General features: G+C 33.5%; 1 protein-coding gene across 1 annotated transcript in view; it reads left to right on the top strand.

Annotated features, from left to right (window-relative positions):
* Positions 1-10137: 10137 nt before the first annotated feature.
* LOC128159771 (uncharacterized) overlaps positions 10138-22446 on the top strand; it is a 56188-nt gene continuing 43879 nt past the window's right edge. The window contains exons 1-2 of the mRNA XM_052822960.1: positions 10138-10394; positions 20702-20768. Of these exons, the coding sequence (XP_052678920.1) occupies positions 10272-10394; positions 20702-20768 (190 nt within the window). The 5' untranslated portion in view covers positions 10138-10271. The remainder of the gene's footprint in view (positions 10395-20701; positions 20769-22446) is intronic.

Genomic DNA, 22446 nt, shown 5'->3' with positions numbered 1-22446 from the left:
CCATTGTATTATTTCGTTTTACAGTATGACTATAGTTAATTAAGGAGGCTAGATAATCAACCAATATTTCCCCTCAGAGCTACTTTAAAATTTAAGGCATGTATTTTAAGCCCTGAATTTCCAAATATTTCAACTTTAAGATTTGAAAGTTTCGACTCTATCTTTATACATGGCATTCCTTCTCATGGAAATTATGTCACTATGTAAAGTATGTTTTTTTTTTCCTTTCTCTACTATTTCCTGGGTTTTTTTTAACATCGCAAAGAAATGTCGTCAAATTCAAGGTCATGAAGTTCAAGGTCAAGTTGGCCATTCCAATGTATACAATTATTTCATGTGAAATATAGCTATATGTCTCGTTTACAGGTGCAGGAATTCATCACATATAACAATATAACATGTCATCCATGTGATAAAATGTTTGTTCAACCTTCTTCCCATTAGTATGATAATGTGCCGGAACTGAGGTCTTTGAGTTAACTTTCATGACTTTCCACGATTTAGGGGTAACATTGCTTCTAACATGTATGGTGTGTTAGATGAATTTGAATTTTTTTTTTAACTTTTAAATGCTGTTGGAGTCACGCTCGCGTGTACCTTCATTTTGAATGAGTTAGATTTGTGCATTAAAATTCAGGAATTTTTTTTAAAATTTCAAGGTCTCCAGATAGCAAGTGCGGATCTAGGTGTTCCCAGGGGGCGGGGTCGATCCACCCGATTACCCTCCGCCTTGAAAAATCAAATTTCTTATTTACATAGTAAAATGACGTATTTTTGATCCGATTATGAGAGAGTAGATAGTTTTTAAAAATAACGCTGACTGTGTAATCTTAATATGAGAATTGATAGTATAGTAAATAATACTTTCAGTTATACACATATTTTTGTACAAAGCATGTGTAAAAACATGCATAAGCAAAACTCCAGGTATTTGACCTTGAATGCAAAAGTAAGATAAGTTTTGTTTACGATATTATTGTTATATATTTTGAACTTATTGCTGTGCATTGCTATATATCGACATTCTATAAAGTGATATTGACCTCAATTCAAGACTCCTTAAGGTAGTAGCGATAAGTTTGATATTTGAAAGGTGAATGCTTTAGAGGTACACGCATGTGAATGTTTCGAGTCATGTATTTCTGCGTTTTTGCGTTTTGACAAAAATAATTTTTCGAACGTATCTTGACTTCATGTAAAGACAGATTTTTTTGTTTATGAATAAGAAGTTTTTATTTTAAAAAAGGGCCGGGTCACGGTCATCGCTATTTTTATACTTTGATATTTTCTTTATATGGAGAACTGTGCGTAAAGAAATAGAAGAAATAACAATTTTTCATTCAAAATATTAGGGATTATTCTGTACCAACTTAAAGTTTAATAATTCATATTTAAAGTTCAGAGTCTATCGATTTAATGGCGAGTTTTAAGTTTCGTTGACCACCAAGCCAATTAATTTATTTTAGAATTTTTTTTTCTACAAATGACTCTATAAGGTGAGCGACTAAACTAACGATTCAGTCATTATAAGTCCTTTTCAAGTTTTAAACGACTACGACTATATTGAATTAATAGGGCTGGGAGTTCGGGACCATATTTAGACTATTTTAATCTCCTTAAAAATGAGAGCTCTATATAAATGCATAAGAAAACATTCAAATTTTAAAGTAAAAATAAATGAAAATTTTCTTCTTCATCAAATGATACTTTATAGCGAAACATATCATTTCAAAATATGTACATTGTAAAATGGATCTGAGGATTAATTTCAGAACATAAAAACGTCAAACGAACATTTTTTCTTTATCTATTCCACCTCCTGGATGCGTACGTGGTTCTAGATTCTTTCTCGGTGGGGGCATAGCGAATAGCGATAAAAATGTCTGGCCTGTATACTAACCCCAGAGAAGTATTACCCGTGTGTAAGGAACAGGTAAGCACAGGTGTCCCAGTTACAGGTACAAATAGGTCAATAGGTGTATAAGGACTGTCAGGTATGATATCTGCATCACTTGAAAACAATGCTTGAATTATTTATTGCATTGTCTGGCGGTTTTAGAAATAAATTTGTTATAATTAGATCGATCATAAATATTTTTGTATTGTTATATAAAAAAAATTAGGGTATCTTTATCCCCCGGAGCGAAAGGGTATGATTAATAATACATATATGAACCAATTTTCATAGTTAGATCGATCATAAATATTTTTGTATTGTTATATAAAAAAAATTAGGGTATCCTTATCCCCCGGAGCGAAAGGGTTTGATTAATGATACATGTATGAACCAATTTTCATACGTTTTTGTATATTACTTTTTTATGAGAGAGCGTATATATATTATGCACTTATGAAGGAGAAAGTATTTTGAACAGCTTTGTTATCTTTTAATATGCGAGAAATCTAGAATTCAGTAATCTCTTTTAATCATTTTCGATCTGAAATATGGATATGTCGACTAAGACTTCGAGCAAAATGTACTGCAATTTTTAAAAAGGTGGGTTTTTTGTGTGTGTATATATATATAGTTTTTGACTATATTGTCCCATTTGAAATGGAATTCAAAGATTCGTCTTTTTTTGCTTGTTTGATATTTATGCCACATGTACCGTAATCTTACATTTAACAGTATTATAGTAATCCATCATCAATATATAACATAAACTAAATAAAACTCAAAGATTTTTTTTTATTCACAAGTTTCTTACTTTTGCTTTTAAATTACATGTATATATGCTTTTTTATTGTTTTTTTTTTTAAATATTATTTTTAGTCCTTTTTGTAAATTAATTTTATATAATTTTAAAGTTGTATTGATTGACTAATAGTGGTAAATCTAAAAAAAAAAAAAAAAAAAAAAAAAAGAAATAAAGAAATACGTTTATGTATTCTAATAATAAATATGATTTCAGAGCAACCATTAAAAAGTTCCGATAATTTGTTTTGATTCAATGTATCAAATTGAATGTCAAATCTCTCATTGACCAAAGACATTGCGGGCCAAATTCCGACCTCCTTTGACTGAGGGTAGAGCCCGACCCCTACAACACTCGGTCACCCACTTGAGTATAGTAACTCTATCACATTCTTATCTGTTTCGTTTGTGTCCTCTGCGCTCATATATGATCAAAGTACTGAAAGTACTGAGAGACGGAGGCATCATTGCGGAGGAGATTAATCTAATAATTCCAAGTACCGAAGTACCGACTGGAGTTGATTTCATCGATTGATGTTTATCTTAAAATCAACGATATGTAATTTCGCATGCCAAGTTGTTTCTTATCCGTAATTGAATAACGCATATTTTCATAATATGAATTTTCGGGCTTTTCCGACAATTTTAAGAATTCTAGGAAAACATCATATGAATCATGTTGCGTTTAGAGTATCAATTAAGAGTTTGCATTACTAAATACTACAGGACAGAAACTACTTTGCTAACATATTCATGCTCTTTTATGGAATATGCAAAAACAAATTACAAACAAAAAAGTATTCTGTTACTTAGTACTATACCTAATGATTCACAATATATACTAAAATTTATGCTATATAATCAATAAAAACTTTTGAACAGTGAACTTTTTCATATGAAAAAAATCGTCCATGCTTAAAAACCCCCTAATGTTACATGTAGGTAATACATGCATGATCTCAATCTCGCATATTTGTTGTTCTTTTTTTTTCAGAATGTACGATTCGATTGTAGAGAGTGATCAAATATATTTCTAAGCGTTTCAAAAGGTTATGGAGATGATATATTTATATATAAGAGACGCTACAACTCATTTTGCCCAATTTTGCTCAAAATTACCGTTGATTTAATCATTTCAGGCGGTCCAAAAAGTAAATATTGCTAGCTAAGCCTTTTGATCAACAGCTTTGCGCATCAACTGTAAACATTTCATCGTGACTTTCTGCAAGGGATGAAAGTATTACGAATTTATACAGATTTTACTTGTGGTGTAAACAAAATTTTAGAGATATAAATTTAGAATTTCGGAAAAATATTTAACACGCAATTGCGAGCTTTTTTTGGCTGTAAAAAGATTCAGTCTTTCAGTATATGCACGACTTCTATTCTTTTATCTAACTATGTTTCAAAAGGGAAATATCCAAGATGAGAAGAGTTCTCTGTAACATCTCTTTAAAGCTTAATTTAAAATAATATACCGCAGTAGATCTTGTAATACCCCGTACTTCACTTTTGAAAGAAAATATGTACATTCTGTCAAATGTTTTTACACCTTTTTCACGCGAAACTCTCTTATCAGCTTGCAAAAACACACTGACTTCCCAACTTACTTTGAAATCGACAGCGCTGGCCAGACAATGCAGGATTAATCAAGCTTCACAGCATGTGGCCTGGGTACTCTACCTATGCACAAACTGAATGTGTGGGGGAGGGGGGGGGGTTGCGTTAAAGGGTGTAATCTGGATGTTTAATTTATTTGTTTCACTATCCTTATAGTAGGTTTAGTATGCATGCCAAGTAAAACGAAACTAAAATGTGCCATGCTAAGATCACGGTACTTAATTGGGGGAATACTCAAGTTCACATTGCAGTAGTTCAACCTGTTGAAGGATCGATGCCGGGGGGCGGGAGTGTAGCTTTACATAGAAAGATATATCTCCGCAGGAGATTAATTGATAATTCGCAAGTAATATACGATACAGACTAAGAACCACACCGTGTTTATCCATTGAATCTCATAATTATTCAATATTTCGGTCAACACAAGATGGTTCTTGAGGAATCCTCATTGTTTGACGTCACGGACAGGAAGCTGTATCAAAAGTATAAATAACCACTAAACGATTTCACACCATTGCTATTCTTAAACTCATGCATATTCATACTTACTTGGAATTTGACATATGGACTAAAATTTTCGAGAGAAATTATGTCTATTTATCGCAATATGTATAGTTCTATTTACTGTAATTGCACATAAGATATTTATTTCAATAATGATATTAAAATATGAATCCCAAACGAATATTGCAATTTTTGCCGCTAGGTGGTGTCCGTCAAATCCACTATCGACGTCACATGTGAGCTGACCGGTAGCAATAGAGGAGGCTCATAGAGCCTCCGTCTAAAAAGCATAATCAAAACTCTTAGATAAGATGCATTCCAAGCTCGAACGGTCGTTGAATTCATCAGAGAAATTCTATCATCTGAAAGACGGGGTTGCAAGGAAAATTTAGAATTTAGGACACATCAATATTGGTATGAGTTTAAATGCATGTACATTGTACTTGAATTTTGACGAAAACTAGAAACAAAGTTTTCCCTACATGCTGAACTTTAGATCTAGAACATTTTACAAAAAAAAAAAATTAACTAAGTCACGGAGATGTATATATCTAGATTACACCATGTAGAAAAGTATTTGATGGCAATCCAATTTACTTTCTCTTAAGTGGTGGGGCACTATATATCGAGATGTAATTGGTTTCTTTGGTCACGGGTATGGATTTTTAAGGGTGCCACCCATATATAACTACAACCCCCCTCCTCCCCCCCCCCCCCCCCCCCACAAACACACACAACACTTGTAAGCTATGTTTCTTATAAATTCGTAGGATTAGGGCACAGGCACCTGCATCTTCGCTAGCCAAGGATTTTCGGTCCACTTTGCTCCCCGTAAACCCTTGGCGGATTTCATTACGAAAACTCGGTGACGTGGTGGCGCTATCTAGCGAGCAACTTGAGTTGCGCCCCTTGCATATTTCATTTTAATCGAATTAAACAACGGGTTATATATACACTACGGTATTAATACAACTTAAAAACATGTTGACTAGGCTACCGAATGTCGGAACATAATTAACGATGCTATTAAACATGTTAAATACGAAGTAAGTAATAACCAAGGGAAAGCACAGAATGTTTTATTCATTGTGTTTTGTACGGACCGGGAGTGAGAAAGTCGCCGATTCATATGAAAGCTTTCATGTCCTAAAACCAGGTATCGCTGTCGTTAATATTGCGGACCAACGAAATTAAATAAAACGAAGATAATTGAATCTTTAAAAGCAATAAAAATAAGCAGGAACGTATATATACTAACGGGATAGGCAACTTCTAAATTCGCCATGTTTACTCCCCATGCTGATCACGCGAGCCTTGACAAGTTTGTAGAACTACATGTTCAATCCCAGTAAAATAGATAGGTTTTAAAGCGATTTGGTAGACCATCGTTGGAGAAGCACTGTACTCGAGAACTTGTGTCTCAAATTGTTAAAAGCACCGAATGTTTTACCAAAGATCCCACATGTGTTTTCTTTTAAAGTTTATATTTACATGCACTGTGATTGGATCAGCTACTCGCAGCTGCAGCCAATCATAAAGCGGAGCTTGTCACCGAGTTTTCATAATGAAATCCGCCAAGGGTTTATGGGGAGCAAAGCGGACCGAAAACCCTTGGCTAGCGAAGATGAGGCACCTGACGTTATATATGCTTTTCTCGTTATGTTTTGAACATATTTTATTGATTGCTCAAAAGGATCAGAAACAAGTTTTAACAACTTTCTACTTCTTCTCCTTAACTATACTACTTACAATATATAATTGACATGCATATAAATTTAGAAGAAAGGAAAATATATATCATATAATATTGATATACAAAAAGACAAATACTTTGAATCTTGAAAATTCGTCTATAAACTTATTAGGTAGACGGTATATCTTTATTATGAGAAAAATATATAACGCCAGGTGCCTGTGGATTATGTCGCTAATGTTTACACTAATTTTTTAAAGGAGGAAAATTCACCGATAAAAAAAATCATATTGCTTCTCTCATTCCTTATTGGTTGAAATTTTAAACACGTCATGGTGGAATAATCTTTACGATATTTTAAGTTAATTTTGCTTAGTTAACAAAATTTGAAGATAGGAATCCTTTCCGTATATAAGTGGCGTGGTGACGATTTGATCGGCAATTTTTTGTAATTTTATCCACCCCCCCCCCCCAATTTGTTTAATCTGATCATTTAATTCATTTGAAAATTAAATTGGAGCAATACCAATTAGTTTCTCGTAATTTTCATCATTTTATTAGAAAAACATGAACTTTTATTCAGTAAGCATCTCTGATCATTGGCTTTCATCAATCAGCACGAGACAACGTGACTTCAGTTGAAACTAGTTTAGCGTCACATTAGATCTATGAATCTTATTTTGAAAACACTCAAAAGATAAAGCGTTTTGTCGACGTATTCAAGAGCATTTGTTTCTATTTCTGAGATAAGTCGATCGACATCCTATTTGCGGATGAAGGTAAATTGCACATCAACTAAACCTTCTACCAGCTACACCAAATACCTAATGATCATGAGTGGATACAGTCTACATGTCGATCAGCATGCTGCAGAGACAAATATCAACAAGAATCGAGTGCTTTGGTAAGTGGATGAGCATAATGCCGACATAACACGAATCAAGCGTTTGTTGACTATAAGTGGATGAGCTAAATGCCGATGTCATGTTGTAAATTTAGAATTTTCCGGGGGGGGGGGGGGGGGCAGTTAATACAAAATTATTACACTAGGTACAATATTACCATATAAGCAGATTCCGCACATAAGTCGAGCAAATTATCATGCGAACAATTACATGTATATACCGCACATAAATCGAGCCCACTATCGAATATATACATGTACTAATGTATACCGCACATAAATCGAGCCCACTATCGTTTAAGTGTACACCGCACATTATAAATCGAGCATAGGACCATATAAGACGATAACCGACACGATTACATGTCGATTCCAGAAATTTTACCACGCCATGTTAACTCTTTGCAAGCAACCTCATATCGCGTTCACGGCGCGCTGACGACTGCGTGAACAAGACGTTCTTTACTCAGGGATATATATATATATATATATATATATATATATATATATATATATATATATATATATATATATATATATATATATATATATATATATATATATATATCAATTCCATTCTGTACCAGTGTATTCGCGATTCAAACAGGAATTTTGAATTTAATTACTGGTAAATGATAGAAACATTGTTTTTGTGTGTGTTATTCGAATTTTGATGAAATAGCTTTTGAAATAATTTGTGAATAATAGAGAGGTCGAAAGATGGATCCACAAAAAATAACCATTATTTGTAAATAGGAAACAGAGGGACTAGTGTCATCAGAAAAATGACATGAATCGGGGTAGGTAAAAGGTCCTTTAACATTCGCAAATTCAATTCTCTACAATGTCATCCACATCAAATTTAAGAACACTATATGGTTAGCGGTATCACAATATTACTTATTAGGTTTGTTACTGACTGTTTAAAGAAATTTGTGGGGTCGGTAAAGTCCATAGAAGGCGAGGCGGAGCCGAGCCTTCTATGGACTTTACCGACCCCACAAATTTCTTTAAACAGTCAGTAACAAACCTAATAAGTGTTTTGTTTTGTCGAGGACCTAAAGTTTGATATGTAAACAAACGTTTGTGTTGAAAATCAGTTCAAATAACGTTACGTCCGCCATGTTGCGCTATAAATTTTGACGCTTGCCTTTTAAAGAAATTTGTAAGGCAGCCACGTGACGCGTTTCATCCAATGACGTCGCGACATTCTAGTCCGAGGCAAAACAATAGCCATTGCTCAAGTTCTTGTGAGCTGGTTGACAATTGACGCACTAGAAACACCGGTGAAGCCGCATTATAAACACTAACAGACGTAGCAGAAACGTCAATTTGACAAAGGAGTGGGATTATATCGCAATAACAGCCAGCTCTTTGTGGACGTTGTGGGAACGCTAATACGTTCAAACGCTGCAAATTAATGCGCATTGAAATCGCAATGCCAACAGAGACACAGTGACACTTCCAAAGAACTCCGATAGGTCTCTGTGCAAGTGCAGACGACTTAACACTGCGTCTATACTGTTTCTTGAGCTCTAAGGAGCTCAAATGGCGCTGTTGTAGACCTTACTGCGATGTCACGGCGACCCCAGTTCGTTTCTGCTGCGTGTTTATCAGCGGAAGGCAGTGCAAAGGCGTGTGCTTTGTGCATGCTCAAAGTGCGCACCGTCGCATTGCGTTCTAGGCGATCCTTTATACCGCAACAAGCGAAGATGCCGCTGCGTTGTTGCAACGCTGTATAAGACTCTACAGCGTGCACCTCGGCGTTCTGCATTTTTCAGGACGCAGCAGGATCGCCTTGAGGACACAGACCAAGTGTGACAAGGGTTAATTTGAGAGAGAGAGAGAGAGAGAGAGAGAGAGAGAGAGAGAGAGAGAGAGAGAGAGAGAGAGAGAGAACGTAGCATTGTTTTTGAAAGTAGGGGAGGGGTGGGGGCTTATCCGAAATCTAGTTTTCTTTTTAATAGGTTAATCAGCCTTTAATTATTTTACATGTTCCCTAAAACAAGGTAGGGTCCATGCATATATATCTATAATTAATTTAGGAAAAATTATTGCATGCAGTCAGAAAAGGTGTGTGTTGGGGTAGGGCAGGGAGCCCCGACCCCTAGCTAATGCTATGTGCATTGAGGAGAGAGAGAGAGAGAGAGAGAGAGAGAGAGAGAGAGAGAGAGAAGGGGGTTATTGTATATTATTGTAGAAATTTATCACGTCGACCGAATTCAGTATTGAAATCCTATCCACCCATCAAATTCTATACAAAGCTTTCAGTGTATAGGTATACCCGTTCTGCAGTTGTAATCACCACATTTTGTTAACATATTCATCTTGATTTATCCGACGATAACATTTAGCTGGCCATCTTGCGAAATTACATAGTTTAAAAGGTGTCACCAAAGATCTTAAGATATGATTTCAAATGAACTGGCTAGGTATTTTTATTATAGAGACAATTTAAAGTTCATTACCCACCGGATTTTATAAAGGCCTTGGAAGGTGCCCCACCTCTCCCTGCCCCACCCCCCTTCCCGGCCATCAGACAAACGTAAAATACCAAAAATGGAATTTTCTATCAAAGCTCAGAAAGAGAGAGAGAGAGAGAGAGAGAGAGAGAGAGAGAGAGAGAGAGAGAGAGAGAGAGAGAGAGAGAGAGAGAGGCATGCAGGCGACGTTTTTAAAAAACTCCGATCGTTTCCGAAGTTCCGAAGAGATCAATCGTAATGTCAGGTGTACACAGCGCTGTCTGCCCTATATATTTGTAATGTGACACAGATAAAACAGATACAGCTAAGCGGTGGAGCCTACAGTAAGCTTCGCGAACGCCATGACGCTGGAGCCATAGATGCAGTGAGAGGATGTTGAAGCGAGAATGGCGCCCCTTCCTAATCCTGATCGTTGTCTGTGTGTGTAACTGGAGTTTACCCTCGGTGTATTGCTTCCGATTTAACATGGACAGGTGCCGGATTTGCTCTGATAGGGTAAGTAGTGTGGGCAACCGAGCGATAGTAAACAAACTGATTATGTACATAATGGGTGCATGACAGGCTGGTGTATTGTACGATGAACGAACCCGCCACCTGGCGCTATGCTTACAAATCAATTTTAATTGTGAGTTTAAGAAAATGAAAAAAATGATTAAAATTTTTTGATAACGCATATTTTTAATTAAAATATGTTTTGAATGTTATGATGAAGAAACCAAATCCTTAAAACGTTTTCAGCTTCAGAGAGAGAGAGAGAGAGAGAGAGAGAGAGAGAGAGTGTTTAAAATTTTACTTTAGTATAAATCAAATATAGCCATTGATGGTTAAAAAAATCTTCAGAACAATTTTGACTTGAAATGAAAATGAAAAGCTATTTGATGAATCATCATACAGAATTTTTAAATAGATCAATATTTAATATATGTGCCTCAGATTATTTTAAAAGTCTTGCACTCCATAAAAACAGATCTAATAAAGTTTTAATCTCTACATATTTCACATTGATTTATTTTCATGAAATCACATATAAAACTCACAAACTGTAATCTTTATTTGTTTGACAAAGACTGGCCATTGATATGAGAAAGTTTTTATTAAAGAAATCCAATGATCAAGATGCTGGGTGCTGGTTTAAATTGATAATATTATAGAACGTATCTGATTACAGCGGTATTTGTTATCTTATTGATATATTTATTATAGTAAAAGCGTAGAATTTTAAAGACTGCAGTTGGTAAGTTAAAATGAAACACCATCTATCATGTCTATGAGACATCGATTCAAATACTTGTAATCTTTTTTTTTTTAAGAAGTAGATATATTTTTGTACAATCTTCAACAAAACAATTTCCTTCTTCAAAAAGACAAAAAGAAATTGGGAAATGGGGAAAAAATTTACAAATCATTCAATGATTCTGAAAGTGTCTATAGCTTGGGGTCTTCAAATGAAAAAAAAAGAATGAGTTGTACTTATTTTTTATATACAAAAATGAAATAAGCCAATTTGCCCATAGCTGATCTATTTATCTGGCTTTTTCCATTTTGAAAAACAATATATATGCCTGTAATACATATTATATAATTATATATATGATATATAAAGACACTTTGTTCTAAATATTAACTGTGGCTAGTAGATTTAACGCCCATATTTGTGCTGTTTTTAAACATTTGTTTTAATCATCTATATCATCTCATACAAGGTCTATTCATGGCTCTTATTTTAGAACAATGCAGTATACATACTATATATATAAAAAAGAATGAACTTAGTTTAAATTAGATTGACCTATTGATTTGAAATGAATTATTACCAATATTCTGATTTATTTATAAAAAATATGAATGGTCTGTCAATACCCTTGTATATCTGTGACTTACTATCATGCTATAATGTAGATTAAATAAGCCTGCACAGTGAAGAGGTATACGTGTTATTAGTCCCCTACCGGTGAAACCGGTAGGGGACTATAGCTTTCCTCTGCATCCGTCAGTCCGTCTGTCCATCCGTCCGTCTGTCCGTCTGTCTGTCCGTCCGTCAGTCCGTCTGTCTGTCCCACTTCAGTTTTCCACACTTTTTTTCTTTATGCATTTGAGGAATAATATGAAACTTGCTGAACAGCTTCAAAATGTCAAACTACAGATCAAGTTTACACTTTTGTAGCGTCTGATTGACATATTTTCGAGAAAATTAATTTTTTATATTCCAATTTTTTAATGTTCGGGTTCGTTATCGGGTTCGGTGTGTATTGAATAAACGAGGCCAGTATGTAGTCAGTAATAATATCGTGCGTTACTTGTACCATTCCTTTTCCTGTACCATTCCTTTTATCATTTCTAACAAACAAATGAATTCTATAAAATAGTGTCAAGCACTGTGTTGTAAATTTAATCGGCAGGTTTTTTTTGTATTATTATTACAATCGGGTTCGTTGTCGGTTTGGGCTGTTTAACTGTTTGGTTTGATTCGGGGTACAGAAGACGGTAGGAAATGATATTGTGCATAACAGTGCATTGTTTTCACAAATTTTTACCAGCGAATACAGAATAGACTTGGCGAAATTACAGGAGATGAAATAAAGAGTATTAGTTTACCTATTTCCTATTTAATTTCTATATCAACTATATAGTTTTAATTTCCTCTGTTCTTTAATCTCTGATTAAAGCATGACATCTCGTTTACAATAGCTCTGAAATAGTTGTGTGCTTGGAAGCTTTCATAGAATAATACAAACCGGTAGGGGACGTGTATTGCTTATGCAATACTCTCAGAATGCTTGTTGACATGATTTTGGAATCAATTTAGAACGATATTTACCATTGAATTGGCCCTCTTCAAACATTTTCATAAATTTTACATGTAAATAGTGAATAAGCATGAAGTTGCCCCCCCCCCCCCCCCTCCTTCTTAGGGAACAATGTAAAAAATTGAAGTGAAATAACTTTTTTTTTTTGCTTGTCAAGATTTTCATGATGGGTTTGGATGCCCCACATTAAAAAACAATGCTAATTCACAGTGCCTGATAAAAAAACGCAGTATTTTTCTGGCATCCATATAAGTAAAAAGCATTGAAAACACATTGATCAGGGAAAGTATTTAGAATAGAATATAGGCCCTATTTAAAACAAATGAAATTTGTTTTCAACCGTTGCTGCAGTCTATCACTCTATAAAGATAACGTGATAATGAGAAAGGTGACTTTTTTATATATTGAAAAGCCCATTTAGATTTATTTTGCATTTAAAAGGGCCAATATGGCTTAGTATTTTTGATGTGATTGTGGATAAAAGGGTGGATTGCTGATGTAAATGATGCCGATGTCTCTAATTGGATGCCAAGGAAACCATAATCTGAGTCAATTTTAAGTGCTTAACCAAAGATCACCAAAAGGTTAGAAATTCTAAAAGTCTAAACAACACAGATATGTGTATCGATTTTTTCCCCACATGAACATTTTTCTCATCTGAAACCTTAGTTCTTTGTGTCACAACACTATTTTTTCTATGTCTCTGTCTATGACTACAGTAAATATTTCTCTCTCTCTCTCTCTCTCTCTCAGAAAAAAATGCTCGGTCTCTAATGCTTATTGTTACTCTTATCTGTGTGTCTCTGATAATTTCTTTGTCTGAAATACTCATTTGTGTTTATTCTCCCTTGAATCATCTCTCTCTCTCTCTCTCTCTCTCTCTCTCTCTCTCTCTCTCTCTCTCTCTCTCTGTAATCCAATATTTAGTAAAGGACAATAAATTGAATAAATTTTAGCTTTAAAATTTGAATATGTTTACAGATCTCAAGCCGGCTATGGCAATATAAAAGTGGGATAAAAATTGTAGATTGAAGAAACTGGTGTTTTAATACAAGATTTGAAAAGTCATTGTTTGATTTTCAATAGAACTACTTTAAAATATCAGTTTGATAAACCCTTAGATATACAGTGCAGTCAGTTGAAGGGGCATTAATGTTTACAAATCAGTAATAAACTGCTTTTTCCATTTTGATAGTCACTGATTTGTATTGAAGTCTTATTGATCAGTATTTGCATACCTTTGTTTTAAAAAAAAATACAAAGTTTACACACTTTAAAGGGTTTGAATACATGTACATTAAAAAGATTCAGATTTGTGAAAAGTGCAAACATTTTAGTTCCTGCTAGATCTCGACGACTTCGAAAATGTGTCAAAAACAAACACAAAATCAACCATCCCAAGTCTATTCCAAGATGCATTAACCATTGATTATATGGTAATGCATGGCATTTGTCTAAAAAAAAATTAACATCTCTGTTAACTTTGAAACTTCAATTGATAACTTAAACACATGATGTTACACAATAAATGTATTAAATGGCTTATTGGATGTAAAATGTAAGACAAGCTGAGATTGATTCTTAAAAGTTTTTTTTCTGAATGCTTCATTGAATCCAAGTTAAATTTGGTCCAGAATTAAGATGCCATTTAGGACTAACAAGAGCCTTGGAAGCTAAAGGTTATAATCCTGGACATATTAAAGTACAGACTATGGTTTCTTCAACCTATGACGACATCCATTTTTGTGGGTTTGGTGAAAATCACAGTTTTAAGGATTCGTAAGTTCTTGGCCATCAACTTGAGATTAATGCTTATAGATTTAAATATCTAGAAGCTTCATTTAATTGAAATGATTTGGTCCGGAATGAATTTGAGTTGCTTTGGCATCGAGGGCATCAATTTTGTAAAAAATCACAGTTTTAAGGATTGGTCAAGTCTTGGCCAATTAATTTTCCCATGTATTCAATATGTTATTAGAAATTGCACTTCAATTCATGAACATTTCATTTCATGGCTCAAGTCAACATGAAAACCACAAAGAATGGTATTCAACGAATGTGGATGAAAACACAGTATTTGAAAATGAGTAAACAATCGTACCAGCCTTGGTGCAGCACATACAAAAGTGTTTTGATAATCGTGCTGTACGATGGTTGTTAAAAAAGTTTGTGGACACTTACGTTCGATTGTGAGCAGACTAGTATTGTTTGCGTGATACCAATGAAACTTATTTCAGATTTAATCTTGACGTATTTTTAAGAAATATGTAAAGATTTGTTTTTTTAAATGCACCATAATTTACCGTTTAAGCGCATAGAAATAAATCATATTTCATATGACATCACAATAACATATGAAGGTCATTTTGTGAAAGTTTCAATTGAAGAATTTCTGACCATTTTATCACCAAATATGGATGACCAACGCTTGAAAAATGAGTCAAAAACGTTAACGCCAATGGACATCATGGAGCAATGGGCCGTCATTAAATTTTGTGTGTAGGGAGGAAAATTTCCAATGGAGATCAAAGGTTCTCTCTCTCCCTCTCTCAGAGAATATTATTAACTTTAAGAACATCATCTCAGAGTCTATACAGCACTCTCTCTCTCTCTCTCTCTCTCTCTCTCTCTCTCTGACAAAATTATTAACTTTTAGAATATCATCTCAGAGTCTATAGCATGCTTGCTCTCTCTCTTTCATTCAAAATCATAAAATCCTCCCTTTTTCTGGCAATCTTTCTTCCTGGGTACTCTTGAGCTCTCTCTGTTTTTAAATGTCAATTTTGTCAGCCAGTCCAAGCTGTCTCACTTGCTTCATTAATGAGAGAAGTCGTTTACCCGGTGGGTAACACAATAGGGTAACGCAAAGTTAACTTTTTATTGCGAATAATTCAAAACCGCCTACTATCCTTGATTTTTATGTGGAACAGTCATGCAATGATGTTATTCTGTTGTGAAGATCCAGGCATTCAGACTCGATCCTTTTATTATAACATCAAGAGACTTCATTCTTGCTGGGAATAACACTTCCATCGGTAATTTTTTAGCAATAACAAAAACCAGTTCTTATACTGAACGCATTTTTCAGGTCATTTAGCCTCATATTTGCACAGTTTCATAGTGTGATTAGATTATACATGGTCCTTATTGACAAATTGTGTGTACATACTAACTTTCTGCACTAATATTACAAGAACTGGAATCATTCAAATTAATTGTTTTTTTTTTATGGTCAGTGGCAATGTACATTGTAACTCTGTGAATTTGCTTGATTGTATGTATGTATACATGTATACATGTATACATGTATTATGCAATAAAACTGTGTTTCGCAATTTGTGAGATGCTACTTCTTGGTTGTCAGGGATACATTCACAAAAACTGATTGAGCCCCTGTGAAGTCTATAATCACCAATTCCAACAGTACTGTATTTGCTGAGTTGAACTGATACTTATTGTTATCATTTTTTAAGTTCACCTTGGAGTGAAAACTGATTCAATCCTTATTAAAAGATATTGATACTAATGATATGAAATTCATACGGTTTACGAGAGAGTATATGAAAACATCAAATTATGATTGATTCTTTATTAAAATATTGATGGTATTGGACTGAATCTATAGCTGGGTACCTGCTACAATATGATTCAACCCAGCAGTACTGTAGAGTCCTTATTTTATGCGAGACAATACTTAATTCTGCGATTTAATTGTTTTCATCAAATCGCGAAATCCAAATTTTTTATCATAATATAAAGTGAAATTTTTAAAATCGGCAAGATCTGCTTCTTGCAATTTTAATTCCTTGCTTATGATTAGGAATTTACAGTACTATCAAATTATGCAACTTCCAAGGGTTCTAATAATCAAATTATATCTTACTTGTAACAATTAAGATGCAAATTAACACTAGACATCTCTAAATTTGAAACTCAATAAAAACCATGAACTATATTGGTCGATCCTTCTTTCTATTTATATGGTATATAGATTAGAGAATAATAATATAACTTGTCATATGATATATTTTTTTGTCATTAACATCTCTACATGTCATAAAAAATGTCTCTTGATGGATCACATTTTGACTCCAGTTTTGTAAGTTGCTATATAAAACCTGAATGGCATATTAGATTTTCTGAGACAGGTTGCAATTAGCATATAGTGTACAATTTCTCTTGTACTGAAATTGTTCGTATTAAGAACCATAATAAAACTTGTCTGGGGTCCCAATTTGGTATTTTTAGATGCAGATCTGAAATATAAGCCTGGAAGGGGTAGCATTAGGTTAATTCTGAAACCAACCTGACACAATTCGTGGGCAGACAACGTGTGATGTCATTAAAATTGACTGCGATTGACACATAATTGAACCTGATTACTGCGTCAATGCATTGCTGAAAGATACCCAATTTTTAATTCCATTGAGAAAAAAAAAATTGGATTTTTATCTGCGATAGCATAGTTACGATATACTCTGTGGAAATGATGAAGCTATAAAACAGTTTTTTTTTTTGGCCTGCTTCAAGGCTAAAACTCTCTTAATGGGGACTGTGAACTGGGAGTGGAAAAATTGGGACTTGTACAGAAAGAAATTAAAATTTGAAGCAGATCAAATCGGAAAAAAATTAAAGAACATTGTAGACTAAGGTTGATCGATTAAAAAAAAAAATTGCAAAGTTTCGAAAATGAAAGAATTCTGAAGCTTTTTAAATTGGTATATGTTAATTCTGTACAGTACATGAAATAATATAATTGAAAATATTCCATTAATCAAGACATGAATTGTAATTGTCTAAAGAATATTGACTATTTCAAAGATGTTTTAAGTTGTTAGGTCATACCAGGGGCTTCGCTGAAAGACAAAGGTCCATTTCATGGCAGTAGATTGTGTGGCAACATGATGTAATTTGATTTCTGTTTGAAATTTTCTTCTAATCACCAGGCTGACAGTGTTTTGTACAGCCAGTTGCATCATATTAACTAGACACACAGTATAACTGAGAAGAATTCTATTGATTTTTGTAAAAGGGGCTTTTGAAAGAGTATATACTTACTCTCAAGACTCAAGCATTAGTTTCTGTTGCCTTAAATAAAAAAAGCTTTTGTACTTAGCAACAGGTTTCAAAAGGGATTTTCAGACAGTCATGCAGAGTCATTAAAAATACTTTATTTTAAAGTCTTATAAGACATGTACTACAGCAATAGAGATTATTAAAAAGGATTAAGTTTCAGCAGCAGAACAAGCAAGGGATTGACATGATTATATTTATACGCAATATTCAAGAAATTGGTTTCTATAGCAACAGGTGAAGAAGGGATTTATTCATAGCAATAGGTTTAAAAAGAAATAAAGTTCAAATGCAACAAGTTTTATAAAGGGACTATAATTCCAAGCAAAATCAAGTTTATATGGACTATACTGCAAACATATTACATTTGCCTTTGCATTCTATTTAGCGTTTTTGGCGGACTGCGTCTTGCGGTAAATCAAGTACATCGCTAAATGCCATACATATATGTATAAGAATAGCCACATGCAGGAATACATTAATTCAAATCCATGCCAATTTGTTTAAAAAAACTATTTTCCGCCAAATAATGTACACACCAAATAAAATATATGTTTACAGTAACTATAAAGTTGTGTTTTATACAGTTCTAGCAACAGGCCGGGCTATAAAAATCAAGGACTTTAATTAGCTTCATGAAAAAATCTTAAAATTAGGAATCAAATTGCTGAGTGCATTAATTATGGTTAAAAATTAACTTGAATTACTTAAAGATAAAAATCAAACATGCCAGGAGAGCTGGTATTTTAAACAAGGAATCACTGCAAAGGGCAGGGATAATTATGAGGATGAGACTATAGTATTAAAAAAACTTATAGATTGAAAGTTTATCTAATATACAGCCAGGTAATAATATGAGTTTGAAGATTGATATCTTACAATGAGAATATATATAGGCCTATAGATATATCCATCAATTGTTGTTAGAAAAATGGTAATTTTTTTGTAGCTTGATGAATCCACAAAAGAACAGATGGAGAGAACAGCCAAGAACTAGTAACCCTATGGGTCTTTTGAATAATCAAAGAACTGAATGTACTGATAGGCAGTTACAGTGTATTAGACTTAATGTTATAAAATTGCTTTCAGTATAGAACTGTCTTTGTTAAAAGTTATTGGTGTTACCAAATTAGAAATGAATCAATAAATGACATTTATTGTTTGTATAAATTATGGGTAATCTGCTGAGTTACCTTTTTAATTAAACATGATGTATGATTTGATCATTAATTTTGGTCAAATATGGGAAATCAATGATTTTTATAAAAAACAAAATACTACAGTATGATGCAATTATAATTATTTGCACAAAATGGCAGTGTGTGTACGATCGCATTGTCATCCTGAAAGATTTACTGTTCGTTGGGAAAATGTCAGACTTATTTGACATGATCTTTGTTTGTATTGTTCAAAAGTTGTCTTTTCAAAACTATTTGACTGAAAAAACTCAAACTTGTGTGGACACATCCTCAGGTAGTGTAGAGTCAAGTTTGTTCAAATTATGGTCCCATGGTTAGGGTGGGGCCACAATGAGGGAGCAAATTTTTGCATTGGAATATTTTATATACAGAGAAAATCTTTAAAATCTTCTTCTCATAATCATTTGGCCAGAAAAGCTCAAACTTGTGTCGAACCATCCTCGGATAGTGTAGATTCAAGTTATTTCAATTCAAGATCCCTGGTTGTAGGGTACGGGTTGAATTTTTAAATAGGAATTTATGGAAAAAAACCTTTAAAAATCTTCACCTTAAAAACCATTTGGCTAGAAAAGCTCAAACTTGTGTGGATGCATCCTCAGGTAGACAATTGGGTGGGGTGGAGCCGCTATTGGGGAATGAAATTTTACATAGGAGTATATAGAGAAAATTTTCAAAAATGTTTTTCTCAAAAAACAATTGGTCAGAAAAGCTTAAACTTGTGTTGAAGCATCCTCAGATAGTGTATATTCATGTTTTTTTCAAATCAAGATCTCTGGGGTTAGGTTTCATAGTTAGACATAAAGATAAATCATGAACAACCTCATGTTATGCAGATTCAAGTTTGTTTTAACTAAGGTTATGATCCCTAGGGGTGAGGGATCAGAAGATGTATAAAAAATTCGCTAAACATCTGCTGGCAAGCATTCAGCCATTATAGATGAAACTAAATGTGTGAAAGCACATGTTGTGCAGATAAAGGTAATTGATCAAATAATGATTTCCTGAAAAAAGTAAGTCTACTAGGAGGAGGGTTAAAATTTCAGAGAAAAATCATCTCACAAATACTTAAGCAACAAAAGTGGTTAAATATTTACCATAGAAATATGTGGATGAAAATCAGAAGATTTTTTTGTGCAAAATTCTACTATAAGTAAATTGTCAAGCTATATATAAATGATAGTGTAATCATAATTGATTGTTTAATGTAGCCAAGGTGAGCACTGTGGCCCCTGGGCTTCTTGACTGGATTTTGTATATGTCCCTAATGTCACGCATTTACATATTAAGCATCTTCAGTGAATCATTATAAGAAAATTAACCTTTTTGTGTTATAATTCTGAATCATAGATTCATTTGAATCCATGAAATATCATTAAACTGTATCATTATGTTTTTACTGTAATACACCTTTAATTCATCACCAAGTATTGCTTGCTTTATTTTTTATCGTTAAATAACATGGTATCACATACTGTGGTTTCATTAATATTTAAGGGCATCAATTTTCATGGATAAAGTGAAAATCACAGTTTCAAGGATATGTAATTAAGTTCGTGGCCAGTGACCCTACCAATACAAAATGTTAATAGAAATTGCACTTCAATGAACATTTAATTTCATGGATCAACTTAACAACAAAATCCACGAAAATTGGTATTCAGCGAATATTGATGAAACCACAGTAATTAATTTTACAACCCTCTCTGTTATTGATTTCTTGCAGAACGATGTCAGATGTCGTATGCAGCAGATGAATTTTAATTGTTTCCCAGGATACGACAAGGATATCTGTAAGTTCATGTTTAATAATTTTATTGTTTGATAATTACCTCTGGGTATCATTTCTTTGTTACAGTACTAAAATTATGACAAATAAACCTGTTGTTTTATCTACGCGTCGAAGTTCACCATGAAATGATTTCTGTTTTATTTTTCCCATGGTGGTAAATTTTAAAAGTAGTCTTGCATTTAAACTTTTCACAATCATATTTGATTTCACTGACATTTTATGTTGAAATTTTTCTTGCATTATCTGAATCACAATGTTGAATTATTAAAACTCTAAAATTCAAAATTCTTAACCTAGCTGCTAATATACAACAATTTCCATCTGCGTAAAATCGACTAATCAATTCTTTCTTCAGTGTATTAATTAAAACACCTATGTTGCTACCTCTAATGATACAGAATCCACCAATATTTAAGAAATAAAGTACGAGTTTTCGTGAATGTTGCAGAATAACCTCCGAGGTCGAGAAATGTTGTTTTGAAATATAAAAGCCGAGGCGTTAGCCGAGGCTTTTATATTCAAACAACATTTCGAGACCGATGAGGTTATCCTGCAACATTCACGATAACTAGAACTTTATTTCTATTCTACTAACAGCCCAGTATTTCTACAGATCGTTTCTCCTATAGAGAGACGATCTAGGTCATTTTGACGGCTGTTCCGTGTAACCCCAATGGTTTTGTTGGTAATGTTTACATGTGTATCGATCAAAGGAATCACATGCAGACGACAGAAATTTCTTTGGATTTTTAATACTCTTATCTTATTTATAAAATATCTTTAAATCATGTTCCTAATATTATAAGGGCAATTTAATACGATTATTACTACTACACGATATATATTTTATGTAAAAACATGCAGTGAAAAAATGCTAGGGAGGTGTTAGTAACAGCCGCATTGATCTCTTAAAAATAAACAGTTGAGGCAATACACATCGTTTTGACTGGAACTAACACGTGAAATTGACATGGTTTTAAAAATTTTGACGGTTTGAAGTTGTACTTTCATGATCAGTGCGAGACAAATAGGTATATCTGATCTGATAATTTACTGATGACGTTCGTGGTATATTGGAGAATAATGTCCGCGGCATCTTTTTGATCTCGGCGATAACTGTAGTAGAATATAAATTAAGTTGCAATTATATGTGGTCATAACCCTGACCATTATTAATGATAAAATTTTATTATGGACGGTTATGTAGTTTGTTAAAATTATATCATTAACCGTCAGAAGTCTGACTTCATATCATTGGATAGTGTATCACTATTAGAGATTACCATATGACGAAATTAAATCCTAACGAAATTTTATGTGGTTTAAAAACAATGAAATTTCAACCCAATGAATATATGTGCTTTGATCTACAAGCACTGTAAAACACGCTTATAACAAAGTGCCAGGGACGGACAATTTTGATTTGTTATTAGGGCAGTTTGTTATATCCATAAAATTTACAACATGTAATAAATTCACAGGAAATGAAAATCACGTTGTTGTAAGTGTCAATTCATTATAAGCATGTTGAACTTCACTATAACCATGTTTTACTGTAGATGAAAATATAATTGATTCCTTTTTTCAATTCAGTTTGTTTATTACTAGAACATAAGTATTAATTAATTAGGTCTTTCCACCTTTCAGGTGAAAGACCTTTTGTTAGGGTCTTCCGTTTT

Source organism: Crassostrea angulata, chromosome 8, assembly GCF_025612915.1.
Source record: "Crassostrea angulata isolate pt1a10 chromosome 8, ASM2561291v2, whole genome shotgun sequence".
NCBI classification, from domain to species: domain Eukaryota; kingdom Metazoa; phylum Mollusca; class Bivalvia; order Ostreida; family Ostreidae; genus Magallana; species Magallana angulata.
Note: the sequence above shows the minus strand (reverse complement) of the source record. Positions and strands in the feature narration are given on the sequence as shown.